The 27,995-nt window shown below is 45.9% G+C and overlaps 1 protein-coding gene across 3 annotated transcripts; it reads right to left on the bottom strand.

Annotated features, from left to right (window-relative positions):
• Positions 1-75: 75 nt before the first annotated feature.
• On the bottom strand, positions 76-27,955 carry AMPD1 (adenosine monophosphate deaminase 1). 3 transcript variants are annotated; one of them, XM_063143546.1, is made up of 16 exons: positions 27,854-27,953; positions 21,784-21,795; positions 17,890-18,064; positions 16,649-16,814; positions 12,920-13,085; positions 10,153-10,372; positions 9,816-9,945; positions 8,691-8,885; positions 8,388-8,519; positions 7,732-7,895; positions 4,967-5,093; positions 4,074-4,237; positions 2,398-2,518; positions 1,089-1,262; positions 841-951; positions 76-359 (listed from the first exon to the last, which is right to left on the bottom strand). In XM_063143546.1, exons 1-16 carry the CDS (start codon positions 27,873-27,875, stop codon positions 201-203), a joined length of 2,238 nt encoding a protein of 745 aa, XP_062999616.1. In that variant the 5' UTR covers positions 27,876-27,953; the 3' UTR covers positions 76-200. The 3 variants fall into 3 exon arrangements, with proteins under 3 accessions (XP_062999616.1, XP_062999625.1, XP_062999632.1); XM_063143555.1 differs by lacking the exon at positions 21,784-21,795 and having other exon boundaries at positions 27,854-27,955; XM_063143562.1 differs by lacking the exons at positions 21,784-21,795; positions 27,854-27,953 and adding an exon at positions 20,675-20,716.
• Positions 27,956-27,995: the final 40 nt, after the last annotated feature.

The following is a 27,995-nucleotide window of genomic DNA, read 5'->3' on the forward strand; positions in this document are numbered from 1 at the left end:
AGAGGAGCACAAAGCTTAGTAAACAAACACACTGCACTTTTTTTTTTTAGAATGAATGTAATCTGAAACAATAGCATTGGGGCTATAATCCCATCCCCTTAATTGCCCAATGCTGAATGGTACTGCTGCTTCTCCTGCTCAGGCCTGCTCCGTGGTTCCAGCAGGGGTCTGGTGTGTAAAGCTGCAGCGCCGAGAGCCACCTATTCAACGGCTTTCAGCCCCTCAGCCATAAGGTCAAGCTCATAGCACCACGTCTCATAGCGGTAGGCCATGCGGATCTGGGCCACGTTGGTCTTGCGGATGTCATTGCCCTGCGGACCCTCTTCATGATAATTCTTTCCCAGCATATGGAGCTTTTCCTGTGGAAGTGACGCAGGGAGTGAGGGCCGCCCTTCACCCAACCCTTCCAGTCGTGACTTCCCTGATTCATTTATTTGATTTGTATCCTGCTTTTCCACCCAGCAAATATGGAGCCCAAGGTGGCTGGCAGTAATACACCCCCCGATTAAAATGAATAATAAAAATATTAAAAACACAAGAATAAAAGGAATAAAGCATCACTCAAACCCAAAGAACCCGGTAACAGCTTACATGCCAAAGGCCTGTTTGAATAAAATCATGTTTGCCTGTGAAAGCAAGGGCAGCAGAGAAGGAGCCAATGCAGCCTCCCTGGGCAGAGGGTTCCAGAGTCTGGGAGCAGCCACCGAGGCGGCCCTCTCCCCAAGTTATCAGATTGCTTCCCTTCCTTTTTCATACCCATTTTCTTTTGCTCAATCCTTGTCATATACCTAGTGACTAAACCTAGTGGTGAGTCTAGACCCCTTTGAGATTTCAACATACCTCATGGGACAGGCCGCATTGCAGGACGCTGTAGCGTGCGATCTCACACATGTCACAGGTGCTGAGCTTGAAGACCTGTGCCGCAATGGCATATTCTTCCATGAGAGGTTCCTGGGGAACAAAAAGAGGAAAACAAAAGTGCAACACATTGCGAAGGCACTTGCAGGAACTGGAACACCCCCTCATGCCAGCTTCCCTGGCACTTCTGAGAGCAAGCATCTACCCTAGGAGAGGACCCTGCTTCCTACCTTGGTATAGTGGAATTGCATAGGGTCATCGGTGGACAGTGACACCATCAGTCCCTTCTGGTGGAAATCGAGAAGTGGGTTCTTGGCATACTCTAAGAAGAGGCTGTTGTTGCTGAGTGGGGACATAGCGATGGGGATTTGGGCTAGGAAGTAGAGATATTGCAGCACAGGAGACTGCAAGGAAAGAGAGAGAGAAAGACAGACAGCAGGACCGCTGCATCAGGTCATTCCAGGCAGAAGGGCCTCTAGTCCCTCCCAAAGAATACCCTGAGAAGGGTCTTCCAACATCTTTCTAAGCTTCCTTTCAGACAGAAGGCGCCTACTATTAACAATGCAGAAGTTCCATCTGTTTTTTCCTTAACAGATTTTCCTCAGTAAGGAAAAATATGGATGATGCAATGGGAAAGCGCCAGTGCCGATTCCAAGTTTTTGAGGGCCCATGGGTAGGACGCCCTCAATGGGCCCCCTCCCTCAAGGTGTCCACCACCATGATTGGCAGCTGCTATTGCTGCTCCCCCTCTTTCTCAACACTGCTGCCACTTGTTTGCTTGACAGATAGGGAACAGGTGAGCAAGCAAGCAGCATCAGCATCTATTGCTCCTGCTTCTCACTATCACCGCTGTCTGGGCCAGTGCGAGAGGCAGGTGTGCAAGCAGGTTGCAAGGGTGAGAAGGAGGAGCAAGTCTAGAGGGGCTCTTGTCAGTGGGCCCCTGCTGGGATGTGGGCCCTCAGCAGGTGCCCAACCATGCCGACCCTTGATGTCAGCCTTTGAAAATAGGGGAGGGACAAGAGCAGAAGATGGCTTTGTCTGGACCCCCCATAAAATTGAGGCAGGGTGATGGTAGGGTAAAAGTCTCATCTGGAAGCGCACTGAGTGGGAGTTCAGGAATTTGTCTCCATGATCAAGAGAACGGTTCACATACCGTTTATTGGTCACTGCTCAGCATGACCTGTAACCACAAAGTCCTGACCTTCCCAATTACAGCCCCACACACATGTCTGTGGTAGGTTCTTAGCACTGAGGAGGCATGAGCTCCTCATGGAGGGGGCTGCATCAAGTCCAGCCAGGTCACAACACTTCCTGCCATCTTTTGGGGTGTGTGAAGGGATGCTCATAGAACGGGCTGCCTTAATCAGTATGTTCAAATTCAAGAGATGGGCTTAGTGTTACATTCTTCTTTGGCATGGGGCGGGGGAGGGAGGAGACGTGTCAGATGTAACATGGGTATGAAAAGAAACCAAATGAGCATATGAAGGGCGCACATCTCATCCAGGCACGTGACAGTGCTTCTCCCCTGCTGCAACTCACCTTCATCAGGTTCAGGCCGTGGGAAATATTATCTGCAGTCATGAAGGCGGCTAGCAGGTGGGTGATAGCACCAGCCTCTCCACAATGAGGACGGAACAGGAAGGTGTTCATGCCACGCTCACTGAGGGCAAGAAGGCAACCTTTATTCAGGGTCCAGATCACTAGATATACTTAGCATTATTTAGCATCCCAGAAGGATCCCTCCTCAAAGGGAGATCCAACGTGCTGATATACTGCTGAGCCACATAGATCCTTCAATATATTTGCAAGGGATTAGCAAATAGAACAGGGACTTCATTGCCCTTTTGTGCTTTTCATTAGTGAGATTTCACTAGATATTGACTGGGTTCAGAAAATGTGATAACCCCTCACTCAGTGTCGGTTGTCGTTGAACCATGGGTTATCGTGTAGCTTGAACCCAGCTGCACTAACCAACCATGAACAACCCACAATTCACAATCCAACAACAAACCATGGGTTCTCTACAGGGGTTGTTCAATGACAGCCCACGCTCAACCTTTGGGTTATCGTGTTGTCTGAACACAGTCATTGTGGGTGCTACCAGATGGACAGCTCGTAGTGCTACCAATCGAAAGGCATCATGTAGCTATTCTGTCTTTTTCTCTTGAATGGATTTTTGTGTGTGTGGTGGGAGGGAAGTCAGAAGAAGTGATGGGAAAACACAGGAGTGTTACAAGTGAAAAAGGATGACATTTAGACTCCCCCATTAAATCCTGTGGGTGAGGCAAAGTGATTGCCTGATAAAAGTCTCCTCTGGAAGTAACCTATGTCCCCTCCAGATTTCACTTCCATTTAAAAAGGATTTTGACTGAAGAGCAATAAAAATATACCAGGGCTTCAAAACTAGATTTTCACTCAAAACAGACATTGAGGGCCCAACTAAATATTACATGCAAATGAGAGGAGCTAAACCCCAATGGCCATTTTTTAAAAGAAAACACAGTTTCAGGAGGAGACAGAAATTTAGAAATGAAGATGTGAAAACCCTTCCTGCAACTGCTGCTTCTCTGCTCCAAGTTGACTTCCATCTGCTGTTCTCCACACAGAGTTCAAAACCCTCAAGGTCCACAGGCATTTCAAATCCCATTTTGGATAGAAGAAATTTACAGAGCAGTCTGGATCCAAGAGGCAGCAAGCACAGGAAGGATTAAGCACCCTTTCCTCCCAATGCTTCTCTGTACTTAATTAATCCTTCCCAAAGCTGTTTTTCTTTTTAAAAGCAGTCACCAGGTTTCATTGTATATGTCTGCACGTAATGTTTAGCTAGGCCCATAGTCTCATTAGCTTTTCAAAGAAAGGGGCTTTTAAAATGTTGCATGAGCACCTGTTCTTAAACTAGTGGAGGGAAAAAAAAATATCTGAGTGAGATGATCTCAACCATCCTGACCTTATTATCTCTGGGTTCATTTCTTCTGCCAACACTATAAATCTAGCAGAACCTGGAATGGTGCCTCCTAGAGCTGGAATTAATCAAGGGAAAGGACTGATGCAAACAAGTTATTGAAATACAATATGCGCTTGCCGGGGTGAATGGATGGTCTTACCAGAACCAGAAAAAACTAGGAGTGCTACTCCCACCAAGGATTAGTGCAGGATATTTGAGCATTGAAGCCTTTCTACTCAGAAGCCATCCTTCAGCTCAGGCTACGACTCACCGTCGGAGGTTATTGATCACCGTGATGTTGGCATACATGTAGTACAAGTAATAGGTGTAGGATGGATTCTTCTCATGGCTCCACTCCTCTGGCTTGGGGCTCTTGGTACAAAACATGTGTCCACTGTGCTTGGACTCATCATCTACACTGTCAAAACCAGTAATCTGCAAATCATACAAGTGCTCCTGAGGAAAGCTCCAAAAGCAAGCTCAGAGTTTATACTCCACCTCACCCCATCCCATACAAATAATACAAAATTAAGAATCTTTTATTCCCATCACCCGAGGGTTAAGACCATTCTCCACTGCAGTTGGTCTGGGCGGGGTGGCCGCTTTGGTCCATGGCACTGCTTTGCTGGGTCTGGTGGTAATCCAATAATGGCCTGTTGTTCTCCATATCAGATAGATGTCACTTGCAGGGACAGGATCCTGAGTGAGGTGGATTGTCGGCCTGATCTGGTTAAGCGGGGTGGGGAACCTCAGGCCCATGTGCCAAATCGGCTCTCCGGGGATCTCAACCCTCCAGGGTTCTCCAGCTAGCTATACCCACTTGGTGGTTTTTGCATGGTTTCCCTCTCCTAAGACTTCATTACTGGCAGTAAATAAAATATGCTGGTATTTTGGCCCCATCCTTTTTGTCCTTGGACCCTACCCACCACTGAAATGCAGGCCCCGAGAGCTGCTCCAGGACTGAATTCAGCCTTTGGGCTGAAAGAGGTTCCCCACCCCTGTGGTTAAGGACGTGTTGCCTTAGATTCACCTTCAGGTGGATTGGCTTTCTGACACAGTACTAGCTGTGCTCTGGCCATAGGTTTTCACACAGCTTGGCCTGTCTCAATCTTAAGGCTAGGCCCAGGCCTTCTGCACTGTTGCCTGGATGACCAGAGTACTCACGTGGCGTAGAAAAACACTCAGTTCCTTATTGTCCTGTGGGTTGATGGTCGCCTGAAACACGGGCACAAAAATGTTCTCCAGCATCTTCCCAAAGTGTGGCAGAAAGTTCTTTGACCTGAACACATCACTGGGAGAGGGAGTCAGAAAAGACAGAAGCATTTAGCTCAGTCCCCACATCGTTTGTTTGTTTGTTTATTAGATTTATATACCACCCAACTGGCAGATCCCTTCGGGGTGGTTTAACGCTTCCCCCCCCCCAATAAAACAACAACCCAAACAATAAATACAACAATGAAAACATTAAAAATATGAAAGACCCTGGAGCAAAGTTAATCACTGGAGCAACAGAATTAAAGATGAAATGGAAGAGGAAGGTCCTGATCTGGTGTTTAAACGTGTAAGTGGATCTCCCTGGGAAGGGCATTCCACAGATGGGGCCGGGGGCACTACAGAGAAGGCTCTTTCCTTGGTAGGCACCCATCACATCATTGTGGGCAGCAGGATCCAGTCTCTGCAGATGATCTTAGCAATCAGGCAGGAGCGTATGGGAGAAGGTGCTCCCTCAGACATGGCGGTCTTGACCACTTAGGGCTTTAGAGATCAGCACATCACTTTGAATTGGGCCCCAAGATGAAATGTTTCAGAGAAAAGAAAAAATAAGTGGGCTGTAACTGGGAGCACAGTTGAGAAAAAGCCAAATTTGAGGGAATCTACACGTAGTACTGAAGGCGCTTGCGTGCGCCGTCAAAATGATGGTGTAGACGGCGAAAGAAGAGACAGAGGAGGAGGCGGCTGGGGAACAGGCCGCGTCCTTGCCACCGCCGCCGCCTCCCCGCCGGCCTCCTGCTGCCGGGCTAAGAGCCACCCAGGTCGGAGAGCTCGGCTTCCGAGCTCTCCGACCTGGGTGGCTCTTAGCCCGGCAGCAGGAGGCCGGCGGGGAGGCGGCAGCAGCAGCAGCAAGGACGCGGCCGGTTCCCCAGCCGCCGCCTCCTCCGTCTCTTCTTTCGCACGCAAGCGCCTTCAGTACTACGTGTAGATTTGCTCCTAGTTTCCTTCCCCATGCAGTGGTGAACCCAACGTATGGGCAAGGCACAGGTTTTGTCCCAGTCAGTCGTGTCCCAGCTTGCTACTCATTTACTTTGCTCAAAAGAATTCAAAGGAAGCTGTTTAGAGTTAAAGCAATGCCATAGCCCTGGACTTACGGAAATCTCAGGGTAAGATGAAAGTGAGCTGGTTGAATCAGGTGGCTGACGAGACTGTTTTACCACCAGCTAAGGAACTGAACTGGGTTCCTGGTACTGAACCCAAGGGGACACCTTCAGCTGAGGCTGATTCACCTGAGGAGTCAAATACCCCCTGCTCTGCTGTTCCTGCCCAATGGCACAAGGAGCACACCAGGCCAGGGGATTGGCCCTCTAAGGATTCTCAGGCAAGAGGTGAAGGCTAGAAGGGCTAGAAGGGATGGAGGGATGCATAAGGCCCTAGTCAACCTCCAGCCTTTGCGGGAGCCAATCGCTCATTTACAACTAGGAATGTCAGAGAAATCCATCTGGTGTGTGTGTGTGTGTATGTGAGAGAGAGAGAGAGAGAGAGACAGAAGTCTGCCAGGTTTTCAGCAGTTTGCCCTGCAGCCCCCAGACTCCAGCTCACTAATCTGCAAGCTAGCCCGACCCAATCTGTATGAGTCAGGCCAGTTTGTGGATTTGCACTTTGTTTTTCTAGAATCACATTTTATGCAGATTAGGTTCACAATTTGCATAATATGCACAAATTGCAGCTGTAAATTGTGTCACCATTTACGCAATCACCATTTACACAAGTTGTGGCTGCAATCTGAGGAATTGGCACAAATTCCGGCTGCAATTTGTATGATTTGTGCAAATTGCAGCAAAATAAATTGGCAATTTGTGCAAATTAAAAATTCATTACACCAATCACAGTCAAAATGTGCATAAATGGTAATTTGGGGGGGAGGGATGAGAAATTTCCCAGATTTCGGGGAAAAGCCTGTGATATGATATGCAAACTGAGCCGGGTGTTCCAGGGAAATCCATATAGCCCCCAAAGGGCCGGATTTTCCTCTGGTGGCCATTGCTACTTGGAGCTTTCCATGATGCTCCAACCACTAGCCTGCCTTGCAACCATGTATTATGAGGCTTTTATAGTCAGATGAGGCTTTTTCTGTGCAATCACCTTGCCTCATTCATTGAATTTTATGTGAAGTTTAGACATTGTCATCATCCACTTGAAATCCTCCCATATTTTTCCACCTCCTCTTCCATCTTCTTTCTTACCATGGAAAATCAGTTAAAGGCTGGTGGGGAGACAGAAAACCTGTACCATGCCTTCTGGCTGTTAGTGTTAGGACCCCTGCAACTGGAACCACACCAAATTCCTGTTGCAGACATATCAAAACAGGCCACCCCTGTTTACATAGCCCTTGTCCCTTCAGCTGCATCTGAAATCCTGCCCTGGTTCTCGATCTTAGAAGCGTGTGACAAAGCAATACCCAGCAATTGGTTGTTATATCCGTGATATACAGAATCCATTTAATGTCTGTGCTGTTTACATGTTTTAACTGCATTTTTAAATTCCCAGTGTGCTGCTTTGAACTTGTCAAACTGCTTCAAACTGCTTTGTTTGAACTTGTCTTAGAATCTCAAAAACAAACGAACTACTAACATTCAGCAAGAATCAACTGGCTGATACTTTTAATATGCTATTTGTAAAAGGTGTTCTCCACCCTCCTGCCCAACTCTACTTACTAGATTCTGGGCACCTGGATCATCCATCTCATATTGGGGGAATAAACACGGTGTTGGGTGAACCAGCTAGCTAATTTGGACCACTCTTCCGGTGAACGGCCATAGATGGAGAGTCGTGGCTCTGCATACTGGTACCTGGCATCCTCCAGGTCGGAACCAACCTCCTGGGAAATCAGAGGTGAAAGTGATCACTTGTGTCTAGGAGCCTTTATACACGAGGCATTTATATACAAGGCATTTATTGTACCACTCACTCATGGTAATTTGTGGGTCCTTTACATGACATCAACATCCTCCAGAGCCTCTCTTATGTTTTGCAACCACTGTTGCATTTTGGTTTTTCTTCCTAACGGAAAAAGTCTAATATTTTTCTAAACGGCATTACAGAAACCTAGTGTAATTGCACCATTCTGGATACCACAGCCCCACCTAGTGGTTGTGTAATGAAACATATAGAAAGGAAGAGAGACCGGGTGTGTGTGAACAGGGTGGGGGACATGTAAAGGAGCCAAACTTAATCCCACAGAGAATCCAGAAGCAAAAATCTCAGTAAAGATGCGGGCTAAAAGCCTCATGTAGAAAAGCCCTAGGAGCTGGCCTCATCCTCAGCTTACCAGCCACACAGACACAAACACTGGCATACCACATTGCCTAACCTTGATGATGGTGGCAAAGTATTCACCATTGATGGCATTTTCAGACTTGAGGTAGAGATCACGCAGCTCACTGGCACCCACTGGGTTATACTTGGCGTTGAACTTGTCAAAGCGCTGGAAAGTCTGGCGTCCCTGTGGCATGAAGGGGTAGTCATGTCCAGGAGCAAACGGAAAAGCACACAAACATAGAGACTGACGGGGATTAGCCAGAGCCAATCACGTGGTTCTCATGGCTGGGGGCAGAGAACATGGGTGGAGTGGGGTGGGGAAGCCCCCTGCATTGGGAAGGGTAGTGGGACTCACTGCATGCACATCCAATGAGTCCACGGTCAGGTCGTAGGGGTGAAGGTTGAGCTGCTCAAAGAGGTGCTTGAGCGTCAACTCCTTGTCCTTGGATTTGCACACCACCCTTTCAGCATCAACCCGGTATGATTTCTTAATGAATCGCAGCAGGTGCTTCTGATTCATGCAAGCCGCAGCATGGATGTGCGTGTCTACCTGTGGGAGAAGACAACCATCAACCCAGGAGAGGGTGGTTCTTGCAGAAGACTCCCTCCCCCAGACCCCTTCACAGTGATTATATTGATGGAGGCACAGATGAGGGAGGCCTTGAATTCTGTGATAAAAAGCATAATAATTCTGTTTAGGAAACCATGAACCTATATGTAGCATAACATATTCTTTTATATTTTGGGGAATATCAGAAGAATTGCAAATTTTGTAAGGGATGGAAGACAAGGAGGCAGGTTATATATGGAGGCTTTGAGGGAAATATGTGGTTAGAGTGAGGGATAATTGAATGCGTTTGGTGAGTATGCCGTCATCTCCAATAACTGTTACATTTAGGTGAGTACATAACAATGTGAACCTTGTGGTAAGTGTTAAAAACATTACAAAGGACTGTTTCAAAGAACCTCTCCTAACCTGGTGCCTGCCAGATATGTTGGACTACAACTCCCATCATCCCCAGCCAGCATAACCTGGGGATTATGGGAGTTGTAGTCCAACATATCTGAGGGCACTTGTTGGGGAAGGTTGATCATATTAGCTTGTGATGATGGGAGTTGTAGTCCAAGTCATCCAGAGGGCACCAGGTTGGGGAAGACTGGCTTACAATATTAGTTTCCAATCAGAAACCCTAAGAGACATTCCATCAACACTCACTGTGTAGCATTACAAAAATTTCCCATGGATGATATTTCTAAAAGGCCTGTAGCCAGCAGAAGCTTCTGTTCCGAATCATGGGTTCTGCTGCAGTGCTCTAGTCTAGTTTCCTTTTTGCCCTTCATTCTTCTTCCGCTCTCCCACCTGTTATTAAAGCCCCCATGATGCCTTGCAACTGGAGGTCCTTCCTTCAACATCCCTACCTGGCAAGACATCATTATGCCATCTCCCTTAAGGATACAATACTGAGGAGAGATCCCTCACCTTCCGACAATTGTAGAAGTCTCGGTGGGGGTTGTTTTTCAGTTCCTTCAGCTCTTCCATTTCATTCAGCATCTCATGTACATTGAACTTGGAGGACAGGAATCGAAGGCGTCGGTGCGTATAGGTTTTACTGTAATGGTCAATGGGGGGAAAAGAGTCTCACATTAACCACCCCCAGATTAAGGAAATGGCCATATGGGTTGTTGTTGTTGTTTAAATATTGCAGGGTGGGTGCCCTTTGGATGTTCTGCCTGAGGCACCACAATCTCTTGGGCTGGCCCAGGTTCCATGTGAATGGACAGGCCGTACCACAGGTAAGGCTCTCTAGGACACTTACACGGGCCCCTGAGCAATAAGGGCCAGCAGGAAGTTCATGTCATCAAGGAAGACTTCCAGGTCAGGGTAGGGCAGGTCCTTGGGCTCACCCCTGGCAGCAGCTGCTTTGTCAGCATAGACGTACACCACACCTCCCTTCATTTCCACGTAGTAGCCCAGATTCTCAGGTAGATTGTCAGACCGGAAAGGATCTTCACCATCCTTCACAGGTGGAGTGAACACTAAAATCCAGAGGAAGAGTGCTGTCTTAAACCTGGGGCCTGATCTAACTGGGACCCACACTAAACAGATTCAGAGGTACCAATATGATTCATGTAGACCATATGGGAAAGAGGACAGGGCTCCTGTATCTTTAACAGTTGCATAGAAAAGGGAATTACAGCAGGTGTCATTTGTATGCATAGAGCACCTGGTGAAATTCCATCATCATCATCATCTAATATTTATTTCTTATCCACCTCTCTCTCTGGATTGAGGTGGGGAACAATATCTCAACAGCTAAAGCTGCAGGAGCCCTGCCCTCTTTTTATCTGGTCAAGAGGGCAGGGCTCCTGCAGCTTTACCTGTTGTGATGAAGACAGAATTTCACCAGGTGCTGCATGTGTACAAATGACAACTGCTGAAATTCCCTTTTCTACACAACCGTTAAAGATACAGGAGCCCTGTCCTCCTTTTCATATGTCCACTTGTGTGAAAAAATGATATAGTTCATTGATGGGAAATGGATTCAGATAATGAAAGCAAAGATTAAGCTTACACACATCCCTCAATTGGTAGACATGACCCCCTCAATTGGTGTTGCATTGGTTCCCAGAATGCAACAGGCGTCGTCCCAGGGCTGCTTCCTGAGCAGGTGGCGCGCCTTCCCCTCTCAGGTGAGAATAGCTAGCAAGGCAATCTGCCCAGGATTTTATAGTGCTTGACTCTCTGAGTTTCAGACTGGCACAAGAAACACACACTTCCCTCTGAGGAGGAGGAAGAGGGGGATTTCTTCCTTGCCAGGAAACACAGTTTCTCACAAGAAAGAAATAAGCATTCTTATCAGAAAGAAAAGTATTCCGCGTGCAAAGCAGCCACTGCACATTCTGTAACTCTTGTTAGTAGCAAGAAATGCTCACCGTCACTATACAGCTGCAACAACCAATTCTAACTGCATAATAGTTGCCAGCTGCCTTGCCAAATAAGTGTACATATGCTACTAGGCGCTGCATAGGATTCTGTATAAGTTCACATCTGATTCCTTGTCACTCTTCTGAAACCAAATCCAATAAAAGTGCTCAAGTGATGGGCAAAGAAAAGGGCTTAAGGTCTCTAGAATGCTTTTTTTATACTTGTCTATCTGTGAAAATTAAATTCTGCAGCTGTAGGAAATTGTTAGAAAACCACTTGATTATGGGAAGGTTGGCTGAAATGGCTTAAGTGATCATGCCCTGCGATAAGCCCCCTTCATATGATTGCCTTAAAATAAGAACTTCTGCAAAAGTTTTTGTCTTTCTTCCGTGTAAAATTGACTCCTGACTGTATGACTGGACGCTGCAGATTGCAATGTAATTCTGAGCATCTTTTGTGATTCTTGAGGTGTGTTGTGAATAGTGAACTGTGGTGAACAGGAAAACATGGAGATGTGGTCCAGCTCAAGGAATACGTCCCTAAGGCTAAGGCTGCGTGATGTTGAGAATCTCTGACTAACACCCTGTGGGGGCACTGGAGGCTGGTGGCTCCAGTTTCAATGTTCACCTCGGATAGCTCCGTTAGAATTCTGGCTGTCTCTGACTGAAACTCAGACCAGGTTCCCCATCCCACGGAAATCAGAGCCACCGGCCTCTACTCTCTGGGGGGTACATAAGGAGAGTCACGTATGCATTGGCAGGAAGCGTTATTTAAGACTAAATTAGATCCTTTTTACTGAGAGAAAGGTGTGAGCAAGGATGGAATGGGGAGTCAAACCTCTACAGCTCCTTCTGGAAGGTTCCTCTCCTCCTTAGGCCCTGCCAGAAAATCCCTTTCAGCATCCCAAGTTCCAAAGTATTCTACAGCCTCAACTCCCTGGGCTCATCTACACCTATGAGCCCTCCAGGAGGGAGGAGGGAGGATCTTGGGGTTTCCCTCTTCCAGGATCGTCCCCCAGCGTCCAAACACCAGCACGACATCCCGGAAGGAAAGAGGGAAGTCCAGCATGGTGGGTTTTTTTTGTTTTTGAAGGAGACCTTTGCACAGCAATGAGGGCATGATTGTGCATCAAAAGGAAAGTAATTAAAAAACAACAACCAAGAGCCATCGCTGCAATGGCAAAACAGCTCCCCCCTCACCCCCAATGGGTGCAGATCTCCATGCCTGGTGGCAGAGCCCCACTACTCGCAAGGAAGAAGGGACAACCCCGGGAGTGGGCGCCACACCGCCTGCGGTCCTCGGGGTTGTCCCAGGACCACAGAAAAACCAGGAAATCGGCAGTCCCAGTTATCCCAGGGAAAGGCTCTGGTTGTCCCTGCTTGACCCCGGGATCCCCTATGCATCATTTGGATGCACATTGATGACCTAGAGATGACCCCAGGATATATGTATGGTGTAGACATGCCCCCAGTCTCTGCACAGATATGATTCCATACTAGAGCAAAGTCACAGATGGTGCCCACACAGTAGCTTCAGTTTCCCAGACACCTGTTCTTTTGCGCTAGGATTCACGCACAGGTGGGATAGGTTGGGTTTCCTAAGCCATTGTTCACCCACTTGTGGCCATTCAATTCAGCCTGCACAAACTGTCTAGTTACCTGGCCACAGATCTTCATTGGGTTTCCACACCTCATTTTCAATGGCACGCAGGAACTGGGAGGGAGTCTTGGGGAAACGCTGGAAGGATTTCTGCATATACTTTTCTCGGATACATAGGGCACGGTACAGGCCTTGGCAGACCAGTTCGAAGTCCTCCACAGTCACCTGTAGAAACATTTGTTAATATTCCTAGCTCTGTGGAGGTCATAAACACTTATGCATGCAAAACTATGTGTGCTGAAAATCACCAGGGAGTTAGGTAATATAGGATCTTTATACATGGTGTTGTCGTAGCATGCCTGGTTGGGTAGCAATAGCAATGAGGATGGGGCAGGCCTAGCATCGGCACATGGTAAGTATCAGGGCCTACCGCACTGACACCCGTTTCACACTCACCCTCCCCAGGAGCACTGAGAGCTGGTGAATGCAATTTGGCTGCTCTGGACCAATACAAAATCTGGGACATTGTGGGGAAAACAAAATGGCTGATGATTAGAGGCTGCCAGTCATAGGAACTTTGCTGTATGTTTCGTGGGACCCAAAATACCAGCATCTTTTAGCTTAAAGCACTTACTACTGGCAACTAAGCGTTAGGAGAGGCATTTCAACCTTCCAAATTAGGGAATACATGGCACAAAAGCCATGAAACCTCCAAACAATCAATGGGAGGGGAAAAGGGAGTGGCCATCTGTGGAATCCCGGAGGGCCAGATTTAGACCCTATGTGGATCAGATTTGGCCTACAGGCCTGAAGTTCAACACCCCAGTCTTACTGTTAAAAAAGAAAGAACATTGCCCACTGCTATGCAATGCTACAAAATCACACCGAAAGGATGCACAGAGGCCACTTTGCCAAGGGATCCCTCAAACCTGGAGCCATCCCTAGGATGGAGCCTAAAGGAAGTGAGTTTTCTCAGGTAGGCTGACCATATGAAAAGGAGGACAGGAATCCTGTATCTTTAACAGTTGCATAGAAAAGGGAATTTCAGTAGGTTTTGTTTGTATGCATGTAGCACCTGGTGAAATTTCCTCTTCATCACAACAGTTAAAGCTACAGGATCCCTGCCCTCTTGACCAGATACAAAAGAGGGCAGGGCTCCTGCATAGGGTGACCATATGAGAAGGAGGACAGAGCTCCTGTATCTTTAACAGTTGCATAGAAAAGGGAATTTCAGCAGGTGTCGTTTGTATATATGGGGAACCTGATGAAATTCCGTTTTCATCACAATAGTTAAAGCTGCAGGAGCTGTACTAAAGTGACCAGATTTAAAAGAGGGCAGGGCACCTGCAGCTTTAACTGTTGTGATGAAGAGGAAATTTCACCAGGTTCTCCATATATATAAATGATACCTGCTGAAATTCCCTTTTCTATGCAACTGTTAAAGATACAGGAGCCCGGTCCTCCTTTTCATATGGTCACCCTACTCCTGCAGCTTCAACTGTTGTGATGAAGAGAGAATTCCACCAGGTGGCGCATGCATACAAATGACACCTGCTGAAATTCCCTTTTCTATGCAACTGTTAAAGATACAGGAGCGCTGTCCTCCTTTCCATACGGTCAGGTGAACTGCAGCAGGATATTCCAGCAGCCACCATGTCTCCCATAGGTCTAGAGTGTGACACTGGCAATAAAAGTCAATTAAGGGCTGTGACAGCACCGAACTCCTGAAGCTATTTTGAGCACTAGGCTGGTCCCACTTCAGTTTCATCAATATCCCCTGACCCAGCAAAACCACCTCAGGGTTTGATTTATTTCTCTAGGGGTTCATGTTACTTCAGTTAAAATGCAGAAACTATGAGACACAGCTAGGAGTAGTTATAGGAGAGTTTTCGTACCTCTTCTTTCCCCCATTTCATTTTTGGGTTGCATCCTATAGGACTCAACACTTGGTATGAAGACTGGAAGTGAGTGGGAATTCCCCAAGGCCTTTTCTACATGTTCACAATTGGTGCTCAATAAATATGCCTTTGCTGCTCATCTGTGGCACATAATCAGCACACATCATAGTCTTTCATGGTAGTTCAGGGCAGAGGTTCATAAATCACATGTTCCAAATACTCTATAACCACAATATTTTTTCATCTGGGACAATATTTTCATTCCTAATGTGATCACACATGGAAGGCTGCGTAAGTGTCATGCGCACCAGGCCCTCAGCTATATGAGATTGTTAATGCTGCACCCGGCAGTGCAAGCCGCAGCACGGCTGCATTGACGCTCCTTCCCAGCGCCTACATGGGAAGGAGAGCACTTGAGGGTTTCCCGCCGCTGCCCACCGCCGCGCCCACCCAAGCACTCATGAGGCACCTGGGAGCATCCGCGCCCCCTCTGCTCTGGTAAGTGGGGGGTTTAATGGGAAAATGGGACTGACGTGCTTTTTGTTTTGTTTAGCCATAAATGCGAAGGATCACATTTACAGATAACGGGGGAACAAGGGGGGGGGAATGGGGTGCTCCCTCCATGGAGGGATTTCCACCACCCCGTTTAAATTTTATTTATTTTTCCTTAGTAAGGCTCCGCAGAGGCGTGAAGCCTTCCTCCAGTCTAAAAAAAAGTTGGGGTAAGTCCACAACTTCTTTAGTATGGAGCTTTGGGGCTTTGCCCCTGGATTGCTTCAGAGTGGTGGCTGCATCACGTAGATCACCTGCCACCACTCCGAAACAATCCAGGGGTAAAGCGCCATTGTGGACGAGCCCCTAGCGGATATTGCTTGTGATGTAGTTAGTGACCATCGCGTGCCTTTGTTGTTTTATGAACCTGATTCTGTGGGGAAGGGGTGGGGAACTGGAGAGGTCCTTGGAGCAGATCACACCCAGGAACATTCTGGTGGACCGGATGAGGTCAGGGCATGGGGCCCTGCACCAAAGCCCCAGGCCCTCCCTGGATGTCATGAAGCCCCACCCTGCCCAACACCCATTTTACTTTTCTCCATGAGGGGAGAGAAAGAGGGTTACTAGGAGGAGGGCTTTCTCTGTTGCAGCACCCCAGCTGTGGAACGAGCTCCCCAGAGAGGTCTGCCTGGCGCCTACACTGTATTCTTTTCGTCGCCAGCTGAAGACCTTTTTATTCTCTCAGTATTTTAACACCTAAATTTAAACTTTGCTGTTTTAATTCTGTATTTTAATCCTATATCAATTTCTGCTGTGTGGTTTTATCCTGCTTGTGCTTTTAATATTGTATTTTGTTTTTTAGATTGTTGGATGTTTTATTATGTTCTTCATGGTTTTAATTTTTGTGAACCGCCCAGAGAGCTTCAGCTATTGGGCGGTATAAAAATGTAATAAATAAATAAGAGGGAGAGGGAGAGAGACTTGGTTGGGGCTTGGAGGAGCCACTCCTCCAAGTGCTAGCTTTGCCCAATAATTGCCGTACAATGTAGAGGGACGAATGGGATTTGAACTTCCTTGGGGGCTGTGTACTTCTCCACTTTACAACTCTTGCAGTAAACAGAATCAAGGCTATCCTTCCCCCACAGCAGCGCCTGTGGCATTTTGCTGAACTTTTATTTTAGCAGTTTGATTTTTCATTATTTTTGTTTTAATTCTTTCAAAGCAGTTTAATTTACTCCCCCTAACTGAATGCCTCCTGTGTAGGGACCCAGTGCAAATCGAACATTGCATTATTGCAACTGAAAGGTCACTAGCAGGAGTACCATGTCTGAATCATCTAGGTGATTTAGTGAGAAGGAAGAAGAGATGGGAGATGGCTCGGCACCTCCAGCTACTGACCCCTGCAGCATAGTCTCCTGAGATCTTAACACGTTGAAATTTTGGCACGTCTTGATACAAAGAAGAGGAGGAGATGACCTCATCTAAATCAGTCAGTTTGGTTGAAGACTTTCCTGCAATAGGAAGAACCAGTGCTATGGTCTTCAGCCGTAGGAGCCTCCTCTTCCTAGGAAAGAAGAAGGAGGAGAATAACAACAACAACACATTCATTTTTTATCTGCCTCTCCCTCTGGATCAAGGCGGGGTACAACATGGGATACAAAAATACTACAAAATACATAAAAGAAGAAGAATGCAACACAACTTCAAACTCTGTTTGCATACTTTGATCCACAGTTTGTCAGTTATAACCTCTATCACACAGGTTGATCAGGCTGAACTTATTCTTCCCATGGCTATTATTTCTTGGCTGTGATTGCATTTAAAGTCTGGCATCTCAGTTAGAATGGCAGACATTATCTTAGGGCCTCGGAGGACTGGTAGAGAAAATTAAATTGTGTCTACACACACACAAATGACTTTACATAGATCTGGCATTTTTCCGGACTTGGCTTGCACCTTTTTCTGGCTTCTTCACACTTGCAATATGAATTCAAAGACATTTGCAGGTGGAAGCAAAACACACACATTCTGGGGGAGGGTTAAGCAACAGTAATTCTGCAGAAGAATAGGAACAAAATCCCAGTGCTCCGATACTATGGACAATAGGCTCAACTATGGAAATCAACAGATTAGATAACAGTTTGGTGTGTTGGATCCTTGCCCTTCCCGGCTTCTAAAAGTAGCTGGGGTGGGGGTGGGAATTGGCTGAGTGGATAAGGATAGTGGTGATCATCACTTTGTGGCAAGGTATGATTCCTTTCCCCACAATACCAGCCAACTTATTTGAGGAATGCTTAATATCCCCCTTGATTTTGAAAATCTTTGTTTTTTGGGGGACTGTGTGTTGAAATACATTGAATTTCCTAGTCTTATCTGGTGAGATTAAGCTGCTCTGATACCTTGCACAGTTTCCCATGCACACAAGTCTTCCCAGGCTCAGCAGCCAGTCTTTTCCGAGTTATTCGGCTTTCCTGATCACCGTGTACGAGTTCATCTGAAACAGGCCTTCATATATCCTGCATGAGACTCCTCTGAGCCACACCTTCTTCTGTTACCTGCCCAGTCTTTCAGGTCTTCTTCCTTTCACCCAAATTCTGCATGCTCCCCAGCACACTCATACACAGGCAAGGCTCTCTCACCGTTTTCCGGAATCAGTTGTGCTCTCCTCCTTGAACATGTGCTCCTGCATTTCATGGTGCGAGATGGGGCAGACATCTTCCACGTCGAAGGGGGAGATTTCATGCCGGCCTCCTTCTTCCTTTACCTCCGACGCAAATACCTTCTCTGCGAAGGAGCGCATGGCATCGTCGGTTTCTGTCAGGAAAAAGGCAAGGAGGTCATTGAGCCAGCCCCACTGCTGTCATGGGAAGCGGGGGGGACAATCACTGATGACTCACTGTGTCAGCCCCCTGTGTGCTGAGAAAAGGGCTCAGGCTTTCTTGCTCTTTGTACATGTTACAGGGAATTGTAAGACTGAAAAGAGTATTCCATCTGCTATGGAAATGGAGACCCACCTGCACCTAGGGATGTAAGGATTGGGTAAAATCCATTCTATCTGTGTTTCACAGATTATCAGGTGCCTTTTGTTCCATTGTCTGCTCACTGACAGAATTGGATTTATTTATTATTTTAGTTTCCAAATTTACATGTGCGAAAATCCCCCCCCCCCCAAATGCACAAATCTCCCCATATTACACATTTTCATGCTATAGCCTACGGGGGAAATGTGCATTTTTGGCCTTTTTAATTTTTTTGCATATTTTTCTAGTATTACATTTGAGCAAAATTACAGAAAGTTTGAAAAATGATCTGTAAGTCTGCAGAATACGCCAGACTGGGGGTGGCTGGGGGGAACTGGTCCGCTACAGAATCCATAGGTCAGTTCATAATAATCTGAACTAATCTGATTCCATTGTGGATTTCTTTGATATCCCTATCTGTGGCACCATTCTGGGTGCAACTTGATGGCTACAGGGGGGAAAAGAGGGCTCCCTCATTTAGAGTGAGTCATACCATGGATTCATCTACCTTGGTGTAGATGATTTTGACTGACAGTGCAGCTCTAGCACTTTCGCCAGAGATTTCCCCCCCTCAGTACTTCTACCCAAGATCCTTTTAACTGGAGAGGCCAGTGATTAACTGAGGAGGGGGTGGAGCAGAAATGACAGACAATGGATGCGTGAGTGCATAGATGAATTGCAGAGGTGAAGACTGACAAGCATCTCTTAGTATTCACTCATTATTCTAGATGGTTGGAGCCCGCATATCTCCACGGAACAGAAATATTGGTGCATCTCATTCTGCAACACTGAGTGGATGTGCTGACAATAAGAAGAGTGAAGCTGAATCAAGAGGGATGGGTTTTGCTTTCCTACCTGGTAAGTATCCACAATCTCATCAGTGTGTGTAACTTGCCAGGGTTTATGCATTGCTGAACTCCAAGCTAACGAGCAGCCTGATGATGTAGAAAAAAGGGTCTTACCTGACTCAGGCTTCCTCGGTGTTGTCTTAGCCTCCTTCTCTGGAAATCAGAACCTGGGTGTAAGATACCACCCTTCTGCCACTAAACAAATCCACCTGGTACTTGGTGGGAAATGTGTGCAGCAACAGTTGGTTTTGCTCAGAGAACAGAAGATGCAGGATGCATGAAGGGCTCACAAATAGCTGTGGAATCAAACCTCCAAAGGGCAGGTTCTGGCCTTTCAAATGACCTGATGTTACTTGTTACAGCCATCACTGATGGCGTGTTCAGGTACAATCACATAAAAGGAAGAGATGGAAACACCTCGGATATACACATCCCTGCAGCACTATGGGCTACTTTAGGTTGTAGTGCTTATTGGGAAAGTTGCTTCTGCTCAGGTGGTATCAAGGTACTTCTGGCATTGTGTACCTAATAGATTTATAGCCTGATCTCATGCATGCTTATGAAGAAGCAAGTCCCCACTGAGTTCAGTGGAATGTATTCCCAAGTAAGTGTTCATAGGATTGCAGCCTCAGTGTCAAACAAAAGGCTGCAGATATATTATATCAACAATAAACTATTACTAATACAGTGTTGATGGACAGGAACAACTTCTGCATACAAGCATGGCTTTCATGGTGCACATGAAAGAAGCAATGAAGTGATACAGTTCAGCAGGAGGAATAAGCAGCAGTGAAGGTTGTTGGTTCCAATACCGGAGGGGCAGAGAATCCGCTCCGGGTTTCAGTCAGAGTTCTGACTGAAACCCGGAGCGGACTCTCTGCCCCACTGGCATGGGAACCACCAGCCACCATTGATAAGCAGGATTGGCACAGGATGTAGAGACAATGAAATGGGACTGCCTGCAGCCATGCTAGTGACAGGTGCCATGCCATGCCACTTCCCAGACAGACAACACAGGTGAGAATGAGTGAGGACAGCATGAAATCCACATCCACCCCCAGACTGGAAGGTTGGGCACAAGGGGTCATCCTGCTCTGAACACCTAATTACAGACACGCTGAACCAGCAGCCACTGGTTCACATCTCAGTTCCACAAGGACAAAGAGGCCAGCAGCACCAGAACCCTTGCACACAGGGATGGCTGGCCAAAAGTGGCTCATGCTCAGCTGTGCACCCAGCAGTAGCCAGACAGCCCAGAAAGACAGCCATTTCTCAGCAGGTCAACCTCTGCCCACTGTGCAGCACCCAGTCTTTGGGTAGAAGTTTAGTGGTCCACCAGAAGCTCAAGGGATAGAGAAGCTTCGAGTCAAATCCATAACCTTGAGGTCAACATAAACCCACTTCAGCCATTTGCTTTTGTTCCTAATTTCCCAGCATGCAGTGCTGTTGGTGGTACAGCTTACAGCAATAGGATTTTGCTGCTAATTGCTAGAGGGAATTGATTCTTACTTTTATACTTAGAATACTTCCAGATGAGGCATTTAGTGTCCAATCACTTGGGAGTCCAAATGATGTCATCTTCAATTTATCCCTCCCCCCCCACCCGCTGCCCAGGTGAAATACCACAGCTTCTTCCGTCTTTTTCCATAGCTGAAACATCCATTAAGGAAGAAAAGGTGGGGAAACTGCACAAAACTTTTGAGGATTAACACTGGGAGCCCTCTGCCTGAAAGCTCTTACAGTGCAATCCTACACATATCTGCTCAGAAGTAAGCCCCTTGAGTTCAATGCACCTTACCTCTGTGTAAGACTGAGTAGGACTGCAGCTGTAGGATTTCAACTCAATACTGGCAATGAAGATCTGAAGAGTGCCTTAGAACTGATGTATAGGTCAGCTATCCATTAGAGCAGCCTTCCGTAACCTGGTACCCGCAAGATATGTTGACTACAGTTCCCATCATCCCCACAGAAAGCCATGGTGGAAGCTGTAGTCCAACACCTGTGGAGGTTACTAGGTTAAGGAAGGCTGTACTACACAGTTATAAAGGAAAGTCACGGATGTTTTTTTAGGAGCCAAAAGTGATGGTGTGTCTGTGTCTTTAGTCTGAAAGAGGCTTCCAAATGAACAGGCAGTAAATCTCCAAGTTTAAACTAAATCCTTCAATCATTCATTCTGACTTGACACTTTGATGAAGGTAGAACTGCAGCTGTAGTAGTCTCCCAATCCAATTACAACTTCTAGATAGTTTCCTACCTTGTAGAAGGGTTACTCAACTTTGGGGCATGTGATTAAAATATTGTAGATATATAGAGCACTTGGCTTGTTGGCTATTTGTGCACAGCTCATGGTGACATTCGCATAGGACATATAGAACATTATCTACCTGGATAATGATCTATACGGTTTGATCCAGCATTGAAATGCCTTGCAACATGTCATCCAGACTCATGAGGACAGCACACTCCATGCTCGACTGATTGCATCCTTCCGCCATGCCCCATGCAAGCGCTTGTGCCCAGATGCATTCATCAATAGCTCCTGGGAATTGCTGCTGGGAAATGGACGTTCCCTGGGCTGCTGTGAACATTTTGTCTATTGGATATTTCAATGATCAACTGCTTGACAAAGCATCAGGCAGCACAAGGAATGCCTCGTAATACTTACGTTTCTCCACTGCTGTTTGAGATTAAAATAAATAAAAATGTGGTCAGGTCACAGGGCAGAACACCTGATAAAGGTTATTCCTGCTGTTCATATTTATACAGAGAAATTAACAGTTGCATTTTTAATGGCCAAATGTTTGTAGAACTGCCTATGCCCACTACGCAGACATCATAGTTGATGAACAGCTCTACAATGAGAAAGAACGATGGAGAAAGCAGTTTGGGGCGGCTCACCAAGCTTCTTGACATACTGGACACAGTCCTTTTAATCATACCTCAAGAACTTCAGTGTGATTTATCTGGAGTAGTCCTTTCTATACATTCATTTGGATACAGACAAGCACACGGAAAGGAGTGTTGAGGGTCTTCTACCCTCTTTATGTTCAAAAAATCCCTGTTCTTGAAGAGACTCTGTATACAGATACTTGGAGGCAAATAGGGTCTTTTACACAAGATCTGGGGATCTTGTGTACAAATTTTAACTTTGTGCAAGCAGCAACAGGGAACACATGGAGACCTAGGGTGGGGCCAGTGGGCTTTGCCCCAGTTACTATCTTCCATTTGTACCCAGGTGAATGTATGAAAAGCTATAATACTGCAGCTTCAACACACAAATAACCTAAAATCTACTATGTGTTATTCCTTAGAATAGCTGCTTTGAGGAAGAGAAAATCATTTGTTAATCATCTCTGGATTGGTCTAGACGAGCTGGAGAGCGTTCTTGCTCTGGTGACACTCCTGGAGCAGACTGGTAGTTTCCCAAAAGACCTGTTAGTGTAGCTGAAGGCAGTGGAGGCTGGTGGCTCCAATGTCAGCGGGGCAATGAATCCACTCCAAGTTTCAGCCAGAAATCTAAGGAAGCTATGCAAAGTGCAGAAGGTTCAGGGAGGACGCACTGCACAATCTAGTATAGGAAGAGCATGGCAGCTCCTGCATCTTTAATAGTAGTGCAGAAGAGGGGAGTTTTATCATGCAAACTACATCTGCTGAAATGCCCTCTTCTGTACTACTATTAAAGTTACAACAGCATTGTCCATTTTTGCTTCTAGCCACCCTAATGGCAGGAAATTATCAGTAGTTGTGAAGTTCTGATTTTGTAATCACCAATGGCAGTATAAAAAATGTTGACGGGGGCAGGAGTTGAAGCTCCCTGCAATGACATTTTTGTAGAGGCATGTCACCAGGTAAGCAAGTTTCAACAAATGCTAAATTAAGTTGGTCAGGTGTTGGCTTTCAGTACAGGGATCATAGCAGAACTTCCAGCAGAATGTTGTAATGCTTTGCAAGCACAGAATAGCCTCCTCCTGGTCTGGTTTGATCAAGGGTGGTAGGAAGAAGGGAAATGCGCTTAAGTATATTCTTACTGACTTGCTAGATATTTAACTCAAAAGAAATAACCTTCTTTACTTTACAGTGTTGGGGCAAACCTCAGTGATGCTTTACTACAAACAGGGCTTAATTAGTGCCAGAACTCAGCGGAGCTGTTTTCAATACCAGGGCTTAACCCTGGAATATATGAAGCAAGAAGGGATGGAGGTATCCCTGAACAGAATCAGAGTCCATCTCTCCCACCAATGAATAAGCAGGGTCTTCACACAGCAGCAGTAGTCTTGGGCTGCCACTGAGGTTCAACTTCCAGTGCCCTGAGGAACCACCAGCAAACAATGACCTGTGTCTTGGAGGAGGAACCATCATGACCTGGCCTCTTTCTCTGCTCAGCAGTGAGGATATGATCCTGTGTGCCTCAGTGCTGCCCCACTGCAGATGGTGATTGTGGCGTTACCCCACAATTGATTATATTATATATGTCTGGATTAATATGTTTGCTAAGTATGGAATGTTAGAACTGAGTGGGTGTGGTTTATGATGTAATAGGTGGGGGGAAGGAGTATATAAGGAGAACGTTGGGAATTTGTGAGGGAGTTATGAGTGCGTGTGAGAGAGTTGTTTATTTGTAGAGTAAGAAGAGTTTGGATTCTAGGGACTTAGGATTGGTGTAAAGAGAGTGAGGTGGTTGGTGTGTGGAGACTTTAGATTAGGCAGGATTGAAAGTATTATATTTTTATTTAAAGCTTTTAAAAAACAATAAACTTATTATTATTTTGTTAGCTACCAAATACCACGTCAGCTTGGCATTATTTACCTGCCTTACTGTTATTAAACACCCACACCAGATTATACCCACAGTATATTTAGAGCAGATCATATATCAAACCTGTTTCCCTCCTAGCTAGGGGAAAGGTTTTAATTAACCCTCCCTCAGGTTTTCCAGTGGTGGTGCTTGGCCTGAGAAGGGTACATGCAACGGGCCTAGTGTAACGGTCTGTTACGTCACAGTGATGGCTGCTGTTGCTTCTTCCCGCCACTGTTGCCAATTGCTCACTCACCAAAGTGTGTGGTGGTGGCAACAAGGAGCAGCAGCAGCTGTTTGCTCACCTTTCCTGTGTGGTGGTCGCAGCCACTACCCAGAAGCAGGTAACTGCTATTGCCTCTCACTCACCTTCTCAGGTGGGAGAACATTCAAGGAGGAGGAGGAATAGCACTGTCGTTGCTGCTCCCTGCCCCTTTTCTCTGTGCAGCAGGTGGGTTGGAGTAGGAGCCACCCAGGGTCATAGACAGCAGCACAAAGGAAAGGGGGAGTGGTCCATGCTTATGGTCCCCAAAACCTGGAACTGGCTCTGATCAAGTGTTGCTGTTTCCAGGCAGTTTCTACTAGCGATGGATGAGAATTTTATTCAGTTTGATTTTTGGAAAGAACTTACCAAAATCTGTGAATTCATTCATAAACGAAACAGGAAGATTTGGTGGGGGGGGATTCAAATGTGGGAGAAACCAAAAGTGATTGATTTGTCCATCCATGCTCAGAGCGGTGAGTGCCTAACTCTGAAAAGTCTGGGGTTGAAGCCTTTGTGTGTCCATCCATATTAGTGCTTGGGTTGCCACCTCTTTTTCATAACAGGCTCTTCATCTTTTATATGACCGGCAGGCACAGCATGGTCCTCTCCATGTTGGGAATAGCTGTACCTACTGAATCTGGCCAGTGCAAAGTTAGCTTCAGTTCATTTTTTATAAGAATTTGCCAAAATGTGCTCAATTCTTCATAGTTTGGATGGAAATAACATGAGATCTTTTAAAATTCAATGCATGGAAAAACCAAAAGTGACAGATTTGTCCAGTCCCAGTCTCAGCTATTCTTATTACATTGTGGAGAACTGGCTTAAGCAGCACAACCCAAAGCAGAAGATCCAATAAGCTTCCAATAAGCAGATTAGGTGGTTGCCAGCATGAGGTTTTATCTTGATTGGCTAAACTGAAACCAGCATCCTGGTTTAACAATGGAGAGCCGTCCGCTATGGGGGAGTTTGGCCCTCTGTTTAGGGATTGGAGTAAACTAGTAAAAGGGCATAATGCCATCTTGTGCAGTGACCCTTTGACATCCCACTACTCCCCAGGACTCCTTAATTAATCAATTCCATTTTTAGCATTATGACTATGGCTCAATTACACCTATATTAAAAGCCACCTTATCCCCTTGGCTTGTTCTATATCTCTACTCCAGCAGTAGACATTTCCCCCACAGGTCTTTGTAGTTATTCTGTTTGCTCTTAAAGTTTGTCCCAAATCTTTCCCTGTAAGCATTTTAAGAATCTCCTCCTAGTTCTTGCCACATGTAGGATGACAGTAGAGATGTGTGTGTTTTTACGTTGTCTATCATACCCATTTAACACTAGTGACCAGTGTACAGTTACCTACAATTCCTGGACTGACTTCATACTTTCACCATTCCAAAGCACAGACCAATCTGTGCTTTGGGTTCTGCCTTGACAGTTTATTAGCATGTCTCTCCTCAGGATTCATTTCAACTTATTTCTTGGTTGCTGGAAGGAAGCAAAAGCTGCATACTAGAAAGACTGTTGCTGCAAAACATCCCATACTTCTCCTTTTAAAATTTGTTTGTAAAAGTACTAACTAGAACAGGGTTGTATTTATTAAACATAACTACCTTACACAAATTATTGCACTCTTATCTATTGCAAACTCATCTATTTTCCATAGCTTTTGGTATTTTAGCCTGATTTACTGTTCTCATTGCTATGATTATTCCTTTATTTCTGTTTTGTGTAACCCCTTCCCCCCTTCATATGTTTTAATGTGATTTTAGACTGTAAGCCTCTAGGCAGGGTATTGCTGTTTTATTTGTATATTCTGTACAGCACCAAGTACATTGTTGGTGCTAAATAAATAAATAATCTTAACATTCTCTTCAAATAGAATTAACAGTTATGAGTGGGGAGTGACAAAATCTACTCTAGCAAGAGAGTACTTGTTTATGCGGTATGAATATTATAGAATTCTTTTACTATGATCTGTGCACATTTATTGTATTATTTAAAAGGGATATGCCTTTTTATTGAGATGGCAAAAGGTCCTTTGATAACATCTTTGAAATACTGGACAAAGGGGAAAATAGACATTTTAGTAAATTTTTTGCCTGCGCTATCCGCAGTATGAACATTATGTAATTTTGAATACTATCAAAGGTAATGGTAGTTAGATTTAATATGTAGATCCTTTACATACGTTTTTGGCAAAATGCAATAATCTTCTAATCCAATCATGAGATACTTCTTGAAGAATTCAGGACTTTTACAAATGAGGAAAGTGAGTTGGGATTTTCCCCAGACCTTTTTTTAAATATTGCCTTCATGTATGTCTGAACAATGAAGTCAAGGATTCATTACCTTGCTCCAAATAATATCTAAGCCATTAATGGAAACCTTCCGTCTACCCCATGTTGGTCAAACACCATTGACTGGGTGTGCTGCTGTGTACTCTTAATCCTACCCCGCTATGCATTTGTAACACTGGGGAGGAGGGACTGGGTTCAGAAAGCTCCATCCTATGAGCGTTTTACTGCACGCTCGTTACTGGGCACTTACAGTTGGCTCACATGACGTCGTCTGCCTCTCATGCATCTTCTGCCCCTTCTGGCCTTCCTTGCGCTGCAAACACCACCACCACCACCCAGAAAAAGTCCAGCTGGTGCTCTCTCCTGCCAGACTGAATGGGCTTCATTACTTCCTGTTTTCAGGAAGCAACGTCGGAGCGATGACAGAGAAGCGACGGGAGCCGTGCGTTTCTACCTAGGGGATGTCTATATGGCTTCTTTACTCCAACGTAAATGTGCAGATTTGCATTTCAGGACACATGACGCAGGCGCCCATTCGCCACAGCGCCAGGTTTTTAACGTGATAATGCACATATTCGTAGTTGCGATTTACCACAACTTTTGGATCAACGCCCAAGTTTGCACTGCATTAGAGTTATGTGTCCTTAGGGGAGTTAAATCACATCTTGACATGTGGGCATAACTTTGATGTCAGGACAAAGTGACTGGCTGATTTCCCACCTTCCCTCCTATCGTGTCCTCTGGCTGCTTCATTCCTTCCTGCTGTTTTCATATTGATGGAGCTTTAAAATTAAAACAAAGAGGGGGGAATGGGCTGCAAGAGGGAGGAGACGCTCACATCCCTCTGCTGCCTCTTTCCTTTCCGTCCTCTATGAATCTGCAGAGCTCTGCATATAAAATTTATAGCTTTGCTCGTCTCTACTCCAAAGCATCGTATGTGCACACGTGCGCATTAATAACTGCACTAGAAAAAAAAAATTCGGGAGATAAATCGCTGCTGCAGTGTGATGCTCTTTGTGTAGATTCGAATCTATGAAAAATTGGGTTTATTTTCAATGAGGAGCAATCCCGTTGTTGTATAGACAGGGGCCTAGATGTGCTGAGGCTTAGAATCTCAGGCAACTTACTTCACATGTGCGGTTGAGCCACCACATGCCTGACATTCTAGCCAGATTACTCATTTAGGGAAGCCAACAGCCTTATTCAAAGTGGATTTTTTCCACTTTCTGTCTGCACTGTATAACCCACCCACATCGGTTTAGGAGCAGGCTTATGAACTCAGTTCTTAGGGTTTGGCTACCCTGCCTTGTTATATAAAGGAAGGCTGCCTCGCTGTCCTGAGCTTCATAGGATTCTCTTGGGGGTGGGAGTTTTGACCTACCTGGAACTTTCACCTGCGGCATTGTTCCAACCTCCCTTGGAAGAGTCCTTAGAAACTGACCGTGGAGCAGGCGAGTGGAAGAACGAAGCTGCACAGCTGGCCAATACTTATTTTACTATTTATTCGTGCTCCTGTAACCTAA

This window comes from Elgaria multicarinata, chromosome 1, assembly GCF_023053635.1.
Source record: "Elgaria multicarinata webbii isolate HBS135686 ecotype San Diego chromosome 1, rElgMul1.1.pri, whole genome shotgun sequence".
NCBI classification, from domain to species: domain Eukaryota; kingdom Metazoa; phylum Chordata; class Lepidosauria; order Squamata; family Anguidae; genus Elgaria; species Elgaria multicarinata.

Bases quoted from the DNA above. Each gene is read 5' to 3' on its own strand.
- AMPD1 (XM_063143546.1), bottom strand. From the start codon at position 27,875: ATGCCGCAGGTGAAAGTTCCAG. The intron at 16,815-17,889 runs GTGAGAGAGCCT...CTTCTTTCCTAG, and splicing joins ACAACTGATTCCGGAAAACG to GAAGAGGAGGCTCCTACGGC. The intron at 10,373-12,919 runs GTAACTAGACAG...TCTGGATTTTAG, and splicing joins CAATGAAGATCTGTGGCCAG to TGTTCACTCCACCTGTGAAG.